The 19502-nt window shown below is 44.7% G+C and overlaps 1 protein-coding gene across 1 annotated transcript in view; it reads right to left on the reverse strand.

Annotated features, from left to right (window-relative positions):
* Nucleotides 1-3744: 3744 nt before the first annotated feature.
* The window catches only part of LOC147416496 (uncharacterized), a 30733-nt gene continuing 14975 nt past the window's right edge, over nucleotides 3745-19502 (reverse strand). Inside the window, exon 2 of the mRNA XM_086508311.1 lies at nucleotides 3745-4275. Within this exon, the coding sequence (XP_086364437.1) occupies nucleotides 3992-4270 (279 nt within the window). The 5' untranslated portion in view covers nucleotides 4271-4275 and the 3' untranslated portion in view covers nucleotides 3745-3991. The remainder of the gene's footprint in view (nucleotides 4276-19502) is intronic.

Genomic DNA, 19502 nt, shown 5'->3' on the forward strand with positions numbered 1-19502 from the left:
ACAATAAACTTCAGAGCCCACTTATACCAGAGGTATATTAGTTGACAGAGCCATTGAGCTCGAGAGAGCTAGACGCCCACGTCTACGAGGACGACCATGACATCGACGGAGGCTCCATCAGAAGATCAAGACTATTCTAGCATGACATGGGAGACGCACAGTAAGACTATTTACAGAGACGGACATTGACGAAGCTCTTTAGCGACCAATGCGATATTTTCTTGGACAACGTCCAATGCCGGGCATCCTCGGGCAGTGATGACGACGATGATGATTTTAGTCTTTCACTTTACTTTACTTTACTTTACTTAATTTTTATTTTTGTACCCAGACATTGGATTAGATCCACCATTAATGTATCAATTTGGTCTCATAGGTCATATTTACTGTAACAGCTAATGGACTTCTGTGTAGTAGAAAATAGCATGAACATAGTGGGCATTTCATTAGAATAGATTCCTAATGAGCACAACAAGAGTGCTTGGGTGGAGAGAGAGCAACAAAAAGTATAACACCTAGTTAGATAGCATGAACAATACTTCAAAAGAGAGAGAAATTAAGCAATTGACAACAGTTGAGGACCGGATTTGCATGGAGCCGGTCCCCCCTCCAAAAGACTTTGTATTATGGTTTCTCCTATCAAGAGAGACATTTTACAATACAATTCTTTGTGTTCCTTCAATACTAGCTAGTGCAATGAAGATGGAAACTTCAAGCACTAAGCAAAATACTTATCAAACACAACATCAATTCCCTCACGGTCTCAGATCCAAGACCTCACACACCTTCGAAGATGGTGAGAGTTAGCGAGGTATGAGAGTAGATTGAGAGGAAGGAGGAGTAATCTTACAAGAAAGATGTACATCTCCTCACATAATCACTCATATTAGCATAGCTTAGCTTAGTAATTAGCACGGTAGAGGGGATGAGCATGCATTGAAGCTTGCCTCTTGCTTGGATTTGCATCACAAAGCCAAAAGTTCTTGGTGTAGGCCTCCCTTGTCACAAGCTTGGAGTAGGTGACAAGCTTTCCAGTAAAGCTTAAGAAGAGAGAGAGAGAGAGTCTTCTTACTCTACACATGAGCTTGTGTGAGTGTGTGGATAATTTTCCTTTAAAAATCAGCCCCCCCTCTCTCTTGGTCCACCCATCTTGCTATTTGCTCTTGCTAGCACCTCATTGGACCTCTCCCAGCTTAGCCAATAGGATTTCACGAGCATAAGTGATAGCCTTCTGACATGTGTCCCCCTTTCCCCTTTTATGAGAGCTTTAGGTAATTAATAAATGCAATTAAACTCTCATTGGACCCCTTTGCCTCTTCGCCAATAGGAATCAGGCAAGCCATTGGACTGTTGAATGCTCATTGGACCCCTTGGGAGACCGTCCAATAGTCTTCTAGAGAGCTTAATTCTTATTGGTTCTTTTATTAAGTGTTTAAATTAATTAAACTAGATTTACTCGCCTAATTCTCATTGGTTCACCTCCAAAGCCATCCAATATTTGAGTACATCTTGCGGGCAACTGGCCTAGGGAGCTGACATGTGTCCCTCTTTCCCCTCGTGTACTAAGGAAGCTTGTGAGTGTGTGTGTGTGTGTGTGTGTGTGTTTCTCTCTCATCCCCTACTTCTTGGGCTCGCCCCCTCATATGTAGGAGTTTTGTGAAGACTTTTTGGCACACACACAAAGAATCCAATTTCCTAAGCCTTTGACCATTGGACACAACCTTTGAATTTTGAAACCTTAGCATTTTGGAAGTCTTAATGGACTGAACCCTAAGGTCTTTAAAGCCCATTGTTGCACATAGCTCTTTTTCAGACGGTCCCCTCTTTGGATCCCTATTTTCCCTCCTTTGGATCCCTACTGTGGCCGCTCTACCAGCTTAATCAATATCTACCTTTTTTTTCCCCTATCACTTTCCCATATTAAATGATTAGTTTAACATGAGAAAATCATTTAGAAGAATTATTTACGAGAATTTGGTCATATTTACTGTAACATTTAATGGCCTAGTAACTTGTGTGTAGTGGAAAATAGCATGAACATAGTGGGCATTTCATTAGAATAGATTCCTAATGAGCATAACAAGAGTGCTTGGGTGGAGAGAGAGCAACAAAAAGTATAGACCTAGTCAGACAGCATGAACAATACTTCAAAAGAGAGAGAAATTAAGCAATTGACAAGAGTTGAGGACCGGATTTGCATGGAGCCGATTCCCCCTCCAAAAGACTTTGTATTATGGTTTCTCCTATCAAGAGAGACATTTTACAATACAATTCTTTGTGTTCCTTCAATACTAGCTAATGCAATGAAGATGGAAACTTCAAGCACTAGAAAAATACTTATCAAACACAACATCGATTCCCGCACGTTCTCAGACCCAAGATCTCATACACCTTTGAAGATGGTGAGAGCTAGCGGGGTATGAGAGTAGATTGAGAGGAAGGAGGAGTAATCTTACGAGAAAGATGTACATCTACTCACATAATCACTCATATTAGCATTGCTTAGCTTGGTAATTAGCATGGTAGAGGAGATGAGCATGCATTGAAGCTTGGCTCTTGGTTGGATTTGCATCACAAAGCCAAAAGTTGTTGGTGTAGGCCTCTATCCTCACAAGCTTGGAGTAGGTGATAAGCTTTCCATTAAAGCTCGAGAAGAGAGAGAGAGAGTCTTCTTACTCTACACATGAGCTTGTGTGAGTGTGTGGATAATTTTCCTTGAAAAATCAACCCCCTCTCTCTCTTGGTCGACCCCTCTTGCTATTTGCTCTTGCTAGCACCTCATTGGACCTCTCCCAACTTAGCCAAAAGGATTTCAGGAGCATAAGTGATAGCCTTCTGACATGTGTCCCCCTTTCCCCTTTTGTGAGAGCTTTAGGTAATTAATAAATGCAATTAAACTTTCATTGGACCCCTTTGCCTCTTGGCCAATAAGAATCAGGCAAGCCATTGGACTGTTGAATGCTCATTGGACCCCTTGGGAGACCGTCCAATAGTCTTCTAGAGAGCTTAATTCTTATTGGTTCTTTTATTAAGTGTTTAAATTAATTAAACTAGATTTACTCGCCTAATTCTCATTGGTTCACCTCCAAAGCCATCCAATATTTGAGTACATCTTGCGGGCAACTGGCCTAGGGAGCTGACATGTGTCCCTCTTTCCCCTCGTGTACTAAGGAAGCTTGTGAGTGTGTGTGTGTGTGTGTGTGTGTGTTTCTCTCTCATCCCCTACTTCTTGGGCTCGCCCCCTCATATGTAGGAGTTTTGTGAACACTTTTTGGCACACACACAAAGAATCCAATTTCCTAAGCCTTTGACCATTGGACACAACCTTCGAATTTTGGAACCTTAGCATTTTGGAAGTCTTAATCAGTTGAACCCTAAGGTCTTTGGAGCCCATTGTTGCACATAGCTCTTTTTCAGATGGTCCCCCCTTTGGATCCTTATTTTCCCTCCTTTGGATCCCTACTATGGCCGCTCTACCAGCTTAACCAATATCTACCTTTTTTTTCCCCTATCACTTCCCCATATTAAATGATCTATTTAACATAAGAAATCATTTAGGAAAATTAGATATTAGTTATTATGACATTTAACTTTTTGAAGACGTTTAATATAACATTTCATTTCATTTCTCTCTCTCTCTCTCTCTCTCTCTCTCGCCCACACATGCACATGCACGCGCGCTTGTATTCGCAAACATGGCCAACTTACATTTTGTGTATGAGCCAACCACCAATCCTCCTGTGATAACAGTAATCCCCTTTTTCAATTAGCTCTCTACATTAAAAAACAGATGAAAGTAAATAATTGATTTCATCCCTGCACGTTTTTGTCCTTTCTTGGTCTGTATGTAGACAAGAAACTGGGTAAACCATGGCCCGAACACAATTACCCTCTCAAGCTTTCAACAAGCAATATGTAGCTCATTTCAACATTCCAAAATTATCTACTGATCATAGGGTACATGAAGTGATAAGGAAAAATGGAGCTTATATCATTTCTTTGCATCTATCTCCATAATATTTTTGACTTTGGGAGCATATAGAGAGTACACTATAGCTTGCCTCTTTGCCACATCCAGTAATCCCCTGCCCTCTGAGAAAGCCGTTGCTGCAACTTCAGGACTTGACACATGTTGGTGCTGGTGAAATCCTTGCCTCGAGCGCCGTTTCACATACTCACGTATATTGTAATCTGAGAATTTGCGAGCCTCACGAAGTAAAGCCCGAAACAGAGCCTTCACTTCTGTTGCACTGGGGGAAGTTGCCGCCATTTTGCCTGCGAAGTACCAGATAATCAGTTTCAATATTCCTAACTTCAAAACTATAACAAGAATGCCATGCATCTCAAGCTAAAGCATGTCGCATGCCACATTGAATAATTGAGCAACATAGACTTTCAATACAAAAGTGTGCACGTGCGTGTGGTTGTGAAGGGGGGCTGGGGGGGTGAGTTCGCTATGAGACCCAAAAGATAGTCCAACCTACATCCGACGCCTCTACCTGATGGTGTCTGGTTGCCCTAAAAAAGCAAGAAAGGCCACTCCAAAAAAATGCTAGGGGGCTGCCCACTATGGGGCGCCCTATCTGGATGGACAACACAGCCAAGAGGCCTCCCCTGCCCCTGCTTATATAGGCACCAACTGGTGCTGCCGGACCCACACCTCCAGCCCCAGGAAATAAAAATAGGAGGGAAAAAAGTGGAAAAAAGGGGAAAATGGGCAGCAGAGGCCCTAGGGGCCCGGAGGAAACATCGGCAAGGCTAGGGAAAAATACTCCTGGTCTGCTGGAGCCTTAATGGCCATGGAAGGAGCCAAAACCCAAGGCTACACTTGGCTGGGAAAATCTCGACATGAGAGAACTACCTCCTTCCACCTCAGGTTTGCCACCGACAGGTCCCCCCTTCTCCCGCTCCGCCTCTCCATCACTACCACCTCTCCCCATCCCCTTGTTCCCGCACCTACCATCCAATCCTCTAGCCCCTTGCTCTGTCATCTACTCCCTCTCCTACCTCACAGGTCTCTTGGCAGGGCTTTTGCCATGAGCTGCATGGCACGAGAGGAGCAGCCATTCCTGCGGACTCTCTTGTTGGTGCAGATGTCACCTTTTGCAGTAGTCCCTCGAGGACTGACTAGTTTCGACATCCGTCGCCGGTGGGACTTTTTGGCTTACAACTTCACATGATTCCTCTGCAACTCCTCTCTCGAGCTTGATGCGGCTTGCTTCAGAGTCCACGTACTGATTCTAGTAGCTAGAGGGGCAGAAGCCCTGGACATAGCAACTGGTTTCTCCTTCCCACTGTGAGGCAGGGATCACACAGAGTTGACTTTGGATTCAATGGACTGGCTTCAGGTTCAAGCTCTAGAGTTCTCTTATCACACGGGAGACTTGGGGGTGACAGATTTGATATAGACTCTTTGGCACATTGTGGTACACTTTTTTGCTGACACGCAGAGTACACCTTGCAATGTATATGTACATGGACAGAGGTGGTAGCCCGATGGACTGCACGCTCTTCCTAGGCCTGGGTGGACAGTTTCTACAGTCACGACTCTCTCGGGGTCGCTCAGATGCGGATTCATGGCAGCAGGCCATTGTGGGCAGAGGTATTATTGTGCCAGGCAGGTATGCAGCAGGTTCATGGTTGCCTCATGGGCTTCCTCAACATCTATGCGCCCAATGTGGCAAGTGCACGAGCTGAGTTCTGGTCACATATTGTAGAATCGTTGTTGCATGCAGAGCAGTGATGTGTCGGGGGAGACTTCAACATGTTGGAGGACTTGTCACAAACCGGTGACGACACACTCTCAATGGCTGGCAGCAGGGTACAGGCCTGCAAAGAGCGCCAACAGGTTGACGTGGTAGGATGTACGAACTGCTATACGACATTTCCTGAATTTGCACCGCAAAATACGTTGGCAGGCTGTACCTCAGGAAGATTGAGGGGCACTCTGCATTCAGAGCCGGAGGTGCTGTTGATGCAGAAGGAGCTTTGATAGCTCAAGGAGACAACAAGAAAGGTAAAGGTAAGAAGAAGAAAAAGAAGAAGAACAAGGACATTGAATGTTACAAATGCCACAAGAAAGGGCACAAAGAATCAGAATGCAGAAAGAAGAAGCGAGACGAGGCCAACATGGAGAAACAGACAGCCTCGACATAAGTTATGCCTCTCACGAGATGACGGGGACCACTCTTGTCGCGACGACGGACCACACTCTTGCTACATCGTAGTGGAGCCACCACTCACATGACTCCCCAACAGTCTTGGTTTAGCTCTCTCAGGGAGACTCATGGACAGACCGTCACTATGGGTGACAAACCATGAGTGTCACGATTGTGACTATGTTAACAGCAATACATCTACTCCTAGTTGCAGATACGCGAAGTGCCATGCTAAGGAGGATCCCTGTGCTTGGATGGTCACACCCCTTCGCCCAAAGGACGTGTCTCTTCGCCAAAAGCCACACTCCTTCGACGACTGGTCACACCCCTTCGCTCTACGGGTGCGACTCTTCACCCAATGGTTGCAGCTCTTCACCGAAAGGATGTGTCTTTACATCTAAAGTTGCGTCTCTTCACCATGAGACGTGTCTTTTCATTTATGTCTCTTCGTCTCCTATATAAGGAGTCCTTGTATCACACGATCAATCAATCAAACACAGAGTCTTCTAAGTCTTGTCTCGAGTACAATTCAAGTTTCTTAAGTCTTAATCATGAGTTTAAGTACTTAATTAAGGATTAGCACCTAGAATCCTTACAGTGGTATCAGAGCAAATTTTTTCCCGATACCCGAAGGTTGTGAGCCTCTCACCCTCACCGCTACCCTCTTCCCCACCCCTTTTCCCGGAGTTGCATGGAAGCAGAAGAAAGATGGAATTCAACTTCTTCGCCAATGGTCTGAGGTAACTGATTCAATTCTACGCATATAAAAGCAGCATAAATAGAACGGGACAGCAATGTGTGCGAGTGTGTGGTGTACCCAGAGTATGTATATGTAACCGGCCTGTACTTTCAAAAAGGGCGGTAGACTTTAAACTTAAACCTTATTTGCTTTCACCCATTTAATTTGTCGTCCACTTTACCTGTACTTTCAAGACACAACAAAGGGGAGAGGGATACAGGCTGCTAGATTGCACCTGTATGAGTAGACCGACACCAGATTGGCCCCTAACTTAGGCGCCCCTTTCGGTATTTCTTTATTGTTCAACAGAGGGAATAAACGCTGTGGTTCCCTACAAGCTGCCCCGCACACACTTGGCTGAATTTCAACTGTTCAGGCCCGATTTCGGCAACATAACTGTACTAGGACCCTTCACAGTCAGTATTCCCACGCATTGACCGACTTTCCCGACGCATACGGGCACTTTGCAAAACCTGGCGAGAATCTGCAGCACGCTGAATTCTCTGTTTTCAGCCCCCAAAATGCGCCAGATCACTTGTACAGCGGTCCCCTCGCGTCCCCGAACCTCCTGGGGGTATTAGGGACCGTTTAGGGCCAAAACCCTAAACCTGCAAAAATACACAGCAGGCTGTAATTTACTGTTTCGGGCTCCGTTTCGCGTGCTGGTCGCATCCGTAGCAAGTCCTCGAGCTCCCGCACTTGTAGGGCTACTTGCCCTTTGAATCGGACGAGATTTCTTGCGTGAAACCTCTCCGAATTCACCTGTACCTGCGGGGGATTAGCTGCTAGCTAATCCAGTACCTGTGCAAGAGGCTCTTGCCTCGGCAATCACGCATGAACCCACACAACTGTACATTGGTCAAATGAAAAGCCCACTGGAGGGGCATAACATACTGCCATAGGGGAGAGAGAGGGCAGTGCGTAGCGTGCAGGACATCACTCCTGGCACCGCACTGTACATAGGAGGGAAAGCAAGCACTCCATAGCTCTTAACCTGTGACAGACTGAAAATGAGCCCTTCTCCTCTCTAAAATCAGCGCCCCCTTCTCTTGCATGAGGAAAGTGCACCAGAAGGTGCCACTTGGCACATTTATAAGCATTTTCCTGTTTTGGGGTTGCCGCCTAAAAATCTCCCAATCGGTCGCCCAATTGACTTCACGACAGAGTAAGAAAATGTTCTCCTTGTCATTCCGGAGGTAATGACGCAAACACATTTTCAAGTCCCAAAATAGCAGTTCCCTAAATTTTAGGAGATGCTACCATTGTATCTCTCTAGGTCATCCGACCCTCTTTGTACACTGCAGCCACACCCAGAACTGAAATGTATCCTCTGTAGCAAAGGATTCCACTTTGGCTAGTCAATGACCCCACTTTGGCTAACCATAGTCCTTGTCCAACCTTAGTGCTCTCTTGCCCTCGGGCCTGGACTCCCTCTGGACAGTTCCACACTAGCTATGCAATGCAGGGCAGTTAGATTTCCAGAGGGGTGTTTCCAAAAAGTGAAAGTAAATAGATAATAATAAAGAAATCAACAAAAAGGATAGATAGTAGTCACACGCTGGTGACATACCCCCCTCTTGAAATCTCAAACGTCCTCGTTTGCATCTATGTCGTACATGCTCACGGTCAACACTGATGTATTCAACACCTGTCGACACATGTACGACACATACATGCTCATTGTCAACCCTGGTGTATTCAACACCTCGTCGACTCATGTATTGCCTGCGTGTGAACCCTGTCCCAATGACATAGTGGTAGCTTCGCACTCTGCCATTGCTTTGAGTCACTAACTTTCCAATGACAAAATGGTAGCTGCACATTTTGCCACTGTCTTATAGTACACGTTGGATCCCGTAACACTTTCAAGCATACCCAAACCGACAGTTTAAGAATGCTGTTACACATGTACTCTTTAATAGAAGCAATTACTGTATCCTTGACAAACTGACAAGAAATACGCACTTCTATAGCACTAACCAAACTTTTGGACATTCCATAAGAGCAATTGCCAAACTGACAATCTGTACAGCTCTAACATTCATGTAACAGGTATTTCATTTAAGCTCACTTTAAATACCATGTACATCATTTGTTTCAGAAGCCATTGTCACATTGACAATCCATGTAGCTTTGAAACTCAAGGGGTCAAGGTAGGTTGCAAATCGAAGGCTTCCAGGTAAAGTGATAACACAGTTGGTGACTCTGCAAGTTCACCTTCTTCCATCCACTTAGCATCCATTGGTGGATAGTTTCTGAACTTTACCAAGTAACGCCTAGCAACCTTGCCTTTCACTTTTCTTTCCTTATGTGCCAAAATCTGTTCGGGGACCAAGATCTCGTCAAGTTCCTCGACTTCCGGCTGATCTTCAGCTGACATATCCTCTGGCACATCACCCACATAGGGTCTGAGAAGACTCACATGAAACGCATTGTGAATCTTCCAACTGTCAGGCAATTTCAGCCTATATGCAACATCACTGATTATGTCGCACACTTGAAAAGGCCCATAGTAACGCATGCTGAGCTTTGGAAACAGTCTTTCCTTGCCCTTCATCTTCTTTAACCTTGACTTTTCAAAGCGCAAAAGCACCCAATCACCAAGTGAATATACCACTTCACGACGGTGACGATCAGCTGCTTTCTTTTGCTTTGCCTGAGTCTTTTCTAAGGCCACTTTGACCTTCTTGTACATTTCATCCATGTCTTGAACATACTTATCTGCTTCAAATATCTTGTCCTTTGTATGCAGTATGGGAGGAACTTTCTTGCCACCTTCAACTATCTCAAAAGGTGCCTTGCCAGTTGATGAATGCACTGTATTATTGTATGCATACTCCACCAATGGCAAATACTGCTCCCACTTTCCTTTATGCTCTGACACATAACACTTCAGCAGATCTAGGATAGTAGAATTTGCCTCTTCTGACTGCCTATCTGTTTGAGGATGAAATGACGAAGAGAATTTGAGCGTTGTGCCCATATTCTCAAACAAGCCTCTCCAGAACAAACTTGTCATGCGTGGATCACGATCGCTAACAATCGACTGTGGCATGCCATGATACTTGAAAATATTGCTCATAAACAAGCGTGCCATCTGATCTGGCTTTATCTTCTTCCTAACAGGAATAAAATGAGCCTGCTTGCTGAATCTGCAAATAATAGTCCAAATACCATCGTTTCCTGTCTGCGTTCTCGGAAGATCAAAGATAAAATCCATAGCAATACTTTCCCATGGTTTATCTGGAATAGGTAGTGGTTGCAATAACCCTGGTGCCTTTCGCCTGTCAAACTTGACCTTCTGGCAAATTAGGCATTCTCGCACAAAGGCATCCACATCCCTTCTCAATGTAGGCCAATAGAAGAATGTCTCAACCGCTTTAAGTGTAGCATCGATACCACGATGCCCTGCATACGGTGGGACATGACTTTCTTCCATAACTTTGCATCGCAATGGCTTTGTGACACACAATCTGCCATGCATCATCATGAACCCCTCTTTAAGAAGATAGTGTTCATGATGTTGTCCATCCATTAGTTGCTCGAAGACCCTTGCAAAATCTTCATCATTTGTATACTTTTCTCTCATATCATCAAGTTCACGATGATAAGGAATTGACACAGCTGAAATTTGTGGCTTCCTTGACAAGGCATCAGCCACAACGTTCTTCTTGCCTTCCACATGCACAATCTGAAAATGAAACATGGACAAGATATTTGCCCATCGCATATGCTTCTCAGATAACTTTGTATGTGTCAAGAAGTATCGCAAGGTCTGATGGTCCGTTTGGACAACGAAATCTGCACCTAGCAGGTAGTGTTTCCAATTTAAGAGCGCATAAATCACAGCCAGTAACTCTTTCTCATAGACCTGCATGGTCATCTCTGGCCCTTGCAAAATTCTGCTCTCATGGGCTACTACCCTGCCATCTTGCATTAGCACTGCACCAATGCTACTACCACAGGCGTCACACTGGACCACAAATGATTTCCTAAGATCTGGCAACACAATGACTGGATCTGAAGTCATCTTTTCCTTTAAGAGATTAAAAGCTGAAATCTCTTTCTGTGTCCATCTAAAGGTGACTGCCTTCTTTTGAAGAGCATGTAAAGGTGAAGCAATCTCAACGAAATTTCGGATAAACCTTCTGTAATAGGAGCATAGTCCCAAGAAGCTTCGGACATCATGCACCGTCTTCAAATCTAGCCATGACTTGATCGCTTCAACTTTTGCAGGATCCATTCTGACACCATCCTTTGAGACAATGTGTCCCAGAAAGTGAATCTCTTCTAGAAAAAATTCACTTTTCTTTGCATTGATGAGCAACCTATGACTGCGTAGCTCTTTGAACACAATGGCAAAGTGATGCCTATGCTCCTCTTCATTCTTTGAGTAGACTATCATGTCATCAAAGAATGTACCAACAAACTGCTGGTGTGGACGGAAAATTCTGTCCATAATCCCATTGAACGTAGCATGAGCATTTGTGAGACCAAAGGGCATCACTAAAAATTCGTAAAGGCCAAACGTTGTTCTAAAAGCAGTCTTGTGCACATCCTCCGATCTAATGCGGATCTGATGGTACCCACTCTTTAGACCTATCCTGCTAAACATAGCTGCTCCTTCTAAATTGTCCAGAATATCATCAATAAATCTATCGCATGGTCCTCGGGTCTCTCTGGCGGTAATTGAGACGGTAATGAATCGGAAAAACAGTCACTATACTGTTGTAGAAACATTGACCTTTCTTTATCTAGCACAGATAAATTTGATTCATCACAATCTGACACTTCACGTGCAAAAACCAAGTACGCAGAAAGATGCTTTTTCATTATAGAAGTAATAGCAGAAGCTGATACAGTGGGAATAGACTCCCCTTTAAGCTTTACATCCAGAATGTGAGTCTTTCCCCTGCTCTGTACAGTGATCTTTTTGTTGTAGGCATCCATGATTCCCTGTACACGAAACAACCAAGGAATACCTAACAACACATCACATCCGTCCAGTGGCATGATGTAAAATTCTTCAGCATCTACATAGGACTGGATATGTAGGCGCAACTTTCCAATGATGGGTGTCACAGCCTCTGTATGGCCAGGACATGCCAAACCTGCCTCTGCTGTATACCCCATCTCTTCACGTCTGATTCCCAACTTTAAAGCCAATTCGGGGGAAATGAAGTTGGCTTTGGCACTTGGATCAAAGAAGATAAGCACTGTTTGATCCCTGACCTTTCCCCATGCTCTGCAAAGCTCACTTGCATCTGAATTTGGCTTATCGCCCACCATATCTGGCACTAGACCAGCCATGGGCTTCTTTCCTTTCCTGTCCTCCTTGTCTTCAGAATCAGCTGGCCTTTTCTTTGTAGGACAGTTGTAAGCAATGTGGCCAGGCTGCTCACAGATAAAGCATTTGTTCTCTGACCTCAAGATCTTCTTTTGCTCTTCCGACTTGCGAGGAAAACGTCTTTTCCATTTCTTCGTTGGTCCCTTTTCTGATTCAGCCGTAGCTTTGTCTTTCCCTGCATTGGCTGGCTCCTGAGTCACTTTCGGAGCCTCCTTGGGAACATACTTCTTCGCTGAATTTTTCTTGGCTCATCCTTCCTTGACGCCAGTATTGAATTCACAATCTTCTCCCTTGAGCAAACCATTGCCAGTGTTTGCTACCTCGATGAGCTGCGTCAAAGTAGTGACTTTAGTCTTCGTACAATACTTTCTCAATCCTTTGGGTAGGCCACAATAGTATTTTTCAATCTGTTCTGTCAATGGCACAAACCTATAGGAAGTTACTGGAAGTAGAGCTTTCCAAAACTTCCAATTGTAGTCATCCAGATTCTTGCAAGTCGCAGCATTAAGCTGGTGCCATTCTGTCATGACATCTGCTTCAAAGTCATCAGATAACCATGCTGCTGCAAAAATCTGCTTGAAGTAAATCCATGTGGACGGAGCTTGCCCTTGAAGCAATAAAGTTGTCCACCATTGTCCCGCATTCCCTGTCAAGAAAGTGGCTACCTTGCGGACTTTTGAAGCCTCTGTAAAGTTTCCCACTGCATAGGCCTTGTCAAACTGCTGGAGGAATGAAAGAGCCTTCTTCCTGTCATCAAACCCTGTAAAGGTCGTGAATGTCACACCTTTGCCACCTTCTTTGTATGGAGTTGGCCTCTCCAGCGGCGTAAATGGTCATATGGAAGTGACTGAAACATGGGAACACTGTTAGGGTTCATTTGTGTTCCCTGACCGCAATTAAGTTGACCTCGAAATGCCATATTTGGCTGCTGATTTGTAATTCCTGTCATCAAACCCTGTAAAGGTCGTGAATGTCACACCTTTGCCACCTTCTTTGTATGGAGTTGGCCTCTCCAGCGGCGTAAATGGTCATATGGAAGTGACTGAAACATGGGAACACTGTTAGGGTTCATTTGTGTTCCCTGACCGCAATTAAGTTGACCTGGAAATGCCATATTTGGCTGCTGATTTGTAATTCCAGCCATACCAAAATTTGCTTGTGGCATCCCAAATTGGCCCTGAGTGCTCTGAAACCCTGGTAGCATGCCCGTGACACCATACATGGGGTTAGACATCATCGTTTGAGCACCCCCGAACACTGTTCCTGGCGTGTAAAACTGATTTCCAGGTGCATGACCAGCCATGCTCTGGAATACCGATCCACCTCCAAAATAGCGAGTGTACTGAAGGTGGTGGGAAGACCTATTGCATAGCTTGTAGGTTGCTTCCCTGCCCATTAGAACTAGCTATAGGCTGCTGAAAGGTGGCGGGCTGAACTGGTACAGCTTGAAAGACTGGCATCTCAACCACCTGTTCTTGCATCTTAGGCACAGGTTGTGGAGATTGCATGTTCTCCGTCAAGTGTATAGGTGTTTCCATTGATTGTGCAGTATGAATCACCTGTGCTTGAGCCTTAACGGGGTTCTGAATACGATCCAGTGACCCAACTTGCTGAGACGGAAGAGGAGGTTGCAGAAAGGCTAATAACCTCGGGTTCTGCATTACTTGCGTGAACAGAGCCATAGCAGTAGCCAACTGGGTCCTAAATATATCATCATCCGTCTGTGGTGGTCTTGAAGACTCACCCACTTCATGTGTCTGTTGGCCCTGTGAAGAGGAAACCTCTTTAGTCACATCATCTGGTCTGTCAGCCATAATTGCTATTTCCTGTGTCTCGTCTATGATCCCTTGTGTCTTCAAGCCCAAACTGACCAAGGCTCACTTCTATGGGAAAAAGTGATTTGATCCCGGCAATGGAACCATGAAATCGGCCTGTTCAATCCAAAAAGGGCGGTAGACTTTAAACTTAAACCTTATTTGCTTTCACCCATTTAATTTGTCGTCCACTTTACCTGTACTTTCAAGACACAACAAAGAGGAGAGGGATACAGGTTGCTAGATTGCACCTGTATGAGTAGACCGACACTAGATTGGCCCCTAACTTAGGCGCCCCTTTCGGTATTTCTTTATTGTTCAACAGAGGGAATAAACGTTGTGGTTCCCTACAAGCTGCCCCGCACACACTTGGCTGAATTTCAACTGTTCCGGCCCGATTTCGGTAACATAACTGTACTAGGACCCTTCACAGTCAGTATTCCCACGCATTGACCGACTTTCCCGACGCATACGGGCACTTTGCAAAACCTGGCGAGAATCTGCAGCACGCTGAATTCTCTGTTTTCAGCCCCGAAAATGCGCCAGATCACTTGTACAGCGGTCCCCTCGCGTCCCAGAACCTCCTGGGGGTATTAGGGACCGTTTAGGGCCAAAACCCTAAACCTGCAAAAATACACAGCAGGCTGTAATTTACTGTTTCGGGCTCCGTTTCGCGTGCCGGTCGCATCCGTAGCAAGTCCTCGAGCTCCCGCACTTGTAGGGCTACTTGCCCTTTGAATCGGACGAGATTTCTGGCGTGAAACCTCTCCGAATTCACCTGTACCTGCGGGGGATTAGCCGCTAGCTAATCCAGTACCTGTGCAAGAGGCTCTTGCCTCGGCAATCGCGCATGAACCCACACAACTGTACATTGGTCAAATGAAAAGCCCACTAGAGGGGCATAACATACTGCCATAGGGGGGAGAGAGGGCAGTGCGTAGCGTGCAGGGCATCACTCTTGGCACCGCACTGTACATAGGTGGGAAAGCAAGCACTCCATAGCTCTTAACCTGTGACAGACTGAAAATGAGCCCTTCTCCTCTCTAAAATCAGCGCCCCCTTCTCTTGCATGAGGAAAGTGCACCAGAAGGTGCCACTTGGCACATTTATAAGCATTTTCCTGTTTTGGGGTTGCCGCCTAAAAATCTCCCAATCGGTCGCCCAGTTGACTTCACGGCAGAGTAAGAAAATGTTCTCCTTGTCATTCCGGAGGTAATGACGCAAACACATTTTCAAGTCCCAAAATAGCAGTTCCCTAAATTTTAGGAGATGCTGCCATTGTATCTCTCTAGGTCATCCGACCCTCTTTGTACACTACAGCCACACCCAGAACTGAAATGTAGCCTCTGTAGCAAAGGATTCCACTTTGGCTAGTAAATGACCCCACTTTGGCTAACCATAGTCCTTGTCCAACCTTAGTGCTCTCTTGCCCTCAGGCCTGGACTCCCTCTGGACAGTTCCACACTAGCTATGCAATGCAGGGCAGTTAGATTTCCCGAGGGGTGTTTCCAAAAAGTGAAAGTAAATAGATAATAATAAAGAAATCAACAAAAAGGATAGATAGTAGTCACACGCTGGTGACAGTATACCTAGATGAATCTAGGATAAGCCCAGATTCACCCTTGAAGGAAAGTGCAAGGTATAGACCCCCACAAGACAATATAACCATCAGCTCCATCATGCATAGTGTGTGGCGTACCCGGTGAATTTCGGGACAACTTCTGCTGGAGCGCCCTTTCCTCGGGTAGTACCCCTTCAAACCCGTCGCACCCCTTCATGCGAAAGGGTACCACGCTGGTAGGCGGCCACCTCTTCCCAATGCTCGAACCCTTGGAAGTGCCCCTTTGTGCGTCCTTTTTCCAAATTCTGCCAAGACTGCATATGCTTAAATGCTGGGCTTATTCTGCAAACGTTGGGCTGCATATGCTGCAAACGTTGGGCTGAGTATGTTTCGCTGGCAACTCTTCGCTGAAGGTGCATGAAACTTTTCGTTGGCTACTGAAAACTCAACGTTGGGTTTTTTTTTACGTGACCAGCATGCCAATGTTGGCTATTAAAATATACCCAATTTACTCACATTAAGTGGCCGGTTGGCTTGCTCCAAATTTACCCAAGAGTGAACATTGTTAATTCTCCAGACCCAGCCAGCATTTAAACAAAAAAACGTCAGCCAGCTTTCCACGCTACCCCTTTTCTCCCCTCCAGCGCTGGCTCTTTGCTGCTCCTCTACGTGCTGTCGGAACCACCACCATGGCTGTTGATCACACTTAAATACCTTTTCCGTATTTACATAGATGAAGTTCCAACAGAGATTTCGCCCGCTACCAGCAAACCCTCTTGAACGCGAATTGCTCATTATATCGGATACTCGAGCTCCGAAGTCATCATAATTCCATATTCGCAAGATTCGTCAGAGCCTGAAGCCATTTGGAAGGAGTTTTCGCTCGGAGCACCCGTCCCAGAACCTGTTAAAGGAAATTGCACGTATTCGAGTTCCTTTTGAGATGTAACCATGCCGAATTCTCAGGACGGAGGTGGTCAATCTGACGATGCCCTTACTCTTATCAAGGAGCAGATGGCCACACTTTCCATAAGCCTTGCATCACTTCACACTCGCTTGGATGAGATGCACACGGAAAACACTTCTCGAAGTCGACCTGTTGTTTCTCGAACTACAAATGCAGCATCTTCAACACCTTCTTCCGAAGCTTCAATGGACGAACCAAACGAACCAGATCCAACTGAAGAGGTAGACAATCGCGAACTTCAATTACTTTACAAAATTTTTAATGTTGCACAGAAGAAGAAGCTTGATGTTAAATTGCCGGAACCATACACTGGTCGCCGCGACAAGCGCGTGCTGGACCAATGGCTGTTCAAAATGGAGATTTACTTATCGAACACAAACTTGGTCGAGAGTAAAAAAGTTGCACGTGCTAGTTCTCTACTCAAGGACACAGCATTTCTTTGGTGGCAACGACGGGTTGCTGATGGTAAACACACACCTTCTTGGGATAAATTCCGACGTGCTATTCACAAGGCGTTCAAACCTGCCAATGCGGATTTTCATGCCCGGTCCTCTCTTCGCCGCCTGAGCCAGACAGGTTCCTTGGCCGCATACATCACAGAGTTCCGAAGGCTAACTTTGGAGATAGAGACCCTTAGTTCCTCTGATAAACTTCACAGCTTTATTGACGGACTCAAACCCAACCTGAAGGATGATGTGCACAAATACAACCCTACCACCTTGGATGCTGCAATTGCCTATGTGGAGTGTGTTGGCGATAATCGGCGTCCTACACGGAATTTTCCCCCTGGTGACAGATCTTCAAACAACGCTCGCTTTTCACAACGTGATCGCAAAGACAACTATAGCCAAAGTCAACAACATCAGTCTCAGTTCAGACAGCAAGCAACGCAACCTTATTCAACCTCAAGGTTCTATTCTCAAGATCGACAATATGAAAGCATATCTTCTTCACATGTTCCTCCACTTGATGTGGTAAAGGACGTGATTTTTCTCAAGATCGGCATTCCAATACTCAGCAAGGCTCTTCGTCAAATGGATCTTCGACTTCAAAGAAGGAAGGATTATGTACAATTTGCAGTGGTGACCATAGATGGTATCAATGTCCAAAGAGACCAAATCCATCTAATTCGAAAAGAAATTCCAACGCGGAAATATCATCGAATTTTGAACAACCAAACTTTGCTAAGGATAAAGGAAAATCTGTGGTCAATACGATTCGTGTCTCTGAGGATACGACTATTCTTATGAAGCATGCTAAGTGCAATTCTTCAGTTTTGGAACCTCTCTCAAAGCAAGTTTTGAGCCTTCTTGGAACACTCAATGGTCACTCCATCAATATTTTGGTGGGCAGCGGATGCTCGAATAATTTCGTCAACACTCAAATAGTTCAATAGATTGGCTTACCAACTCAGAAGACATCTCACTTATATGATGTGGAATTAGCAGATGGATCAATTTTGACTTGTGATCAGATAGTTCGACAGTTGCAGTTCGAGATTCAAACTTATGCAGATCAACTGGATTTTGAAGTCATGCCTTTATCTTATTACGACATGATTCTTGGTCAACATTGGTTATTTCAATATGATCCAGCAATTAGCTTTCGAGGACATACTATCAATTTGTTCAAAGATGGACGTGAATTAACTTTACACGAGCTTTCTCATGCGGAAAGAGTGATTCAAGCCTCACGTGTACTAGTCAAGCGACATGATATAGTGGATTATGAAGAGAATATGATTTCCGATACAGATGCACATATTATTATTGATGAATTTTTAAATTCATTAACTTCTCATGAATCAATTGATGAAGACAAAGATAAAGATATAGTTGCAGATTCCAAGTCTGAAGACGACTATGCTTTCTTTGATTCTTTACTAGATGATGATATGCCAATTACAAGTCATGAAGTTACAGTTCCAGAAGATGATTCTGAAGAATTTTGGGATTCATTCTTGGAAGCTGATTACAGTCTCAAGCCAAAATCCTCTCCAGTGATTACTAAAGTTGAAGTTACCCGATCTGAAGAGTACCTTGAGAAGATTTCCTCTTCCCCAAATATTTCGCAGTTACTGGAAGATTTTGAACCAGAAATCTTACATTGCATAAAGGATTTTGAAGATCAACCTCTTGTTGTAGTCAACCTGATTATGGCAGATTCTACTAAAAAGTCTTTGAATAATGCAATGACATGGGATTTAGCAGTTAAAGCAAAAAGGTTTCACAAGAAGCAAAGGTTCAAGACAAAGGTTTCCGACAACTCAAAGATTGAAGATTTTCGAAGATTCAATGCTTTTCCAGAGTTCTATCAACATCAGAAGTCATTTCTTTGACATGAGCTCTCATTTTAAATGGGAGGGAATGTCACGATTGTGACTATGTTAACAACAATACATCTACTCCTAATTGCAGATGCGCGAAGTGCCATGCCAAGGAGGACCCTTGCGCTTGGATGGTCACACCCCTTCGCCCAAAGGACGTGTCTCTTCGCCAAAAGCCACACTCCTTCGACGACTGGTCACACCCCTTCGCTCTACGGGTGCGACTCTTCGCCCAATGGTTACACCTCTTCGCCGAAAGGATGTGTCTTTACGTCTAAAGTTGCATCACTTCACCATGAGACGTGTCTTTTCATTTATGTCTCTTCGTCTCCTATATAAGGAGCCCTTGTATCACACAATCAATCAATCAAACACAAAGTCTTCTAAGTCTTGTCTCAAGTACAGTTAAAGTTTCTTAAATCTTAATCATGAGTTTTAAGTACTTAATTAAGAATTAGCACCTAGAATCCTTACAATGAGATTCCAGTGTCAAGCACAAGCCAGATTACCCTCTTTCAATCTACCTCAGACCCGAAGTTCAGTTCAATGGAGGCGCTTTACGTTCCGGACATGGCCTTTAACCTCCTCTT

Source organism: Adiantum capillus-veneris, unplaced genomic scaffold (genome assembly GCF_014529385.1).
Source record: "Adiantum capillus-veneris isolate H3 unplaced genomic scaffold, ASM1452938v2 Hic_scaffold_901, whole genome shotgun sequence".
NCBI lineage: Eukaryota > Viridiplantae > Streptophyta > Polypodiopsida > Polypodiales > Pteridaceae > Adiantum > Adiantum capillus-veneris.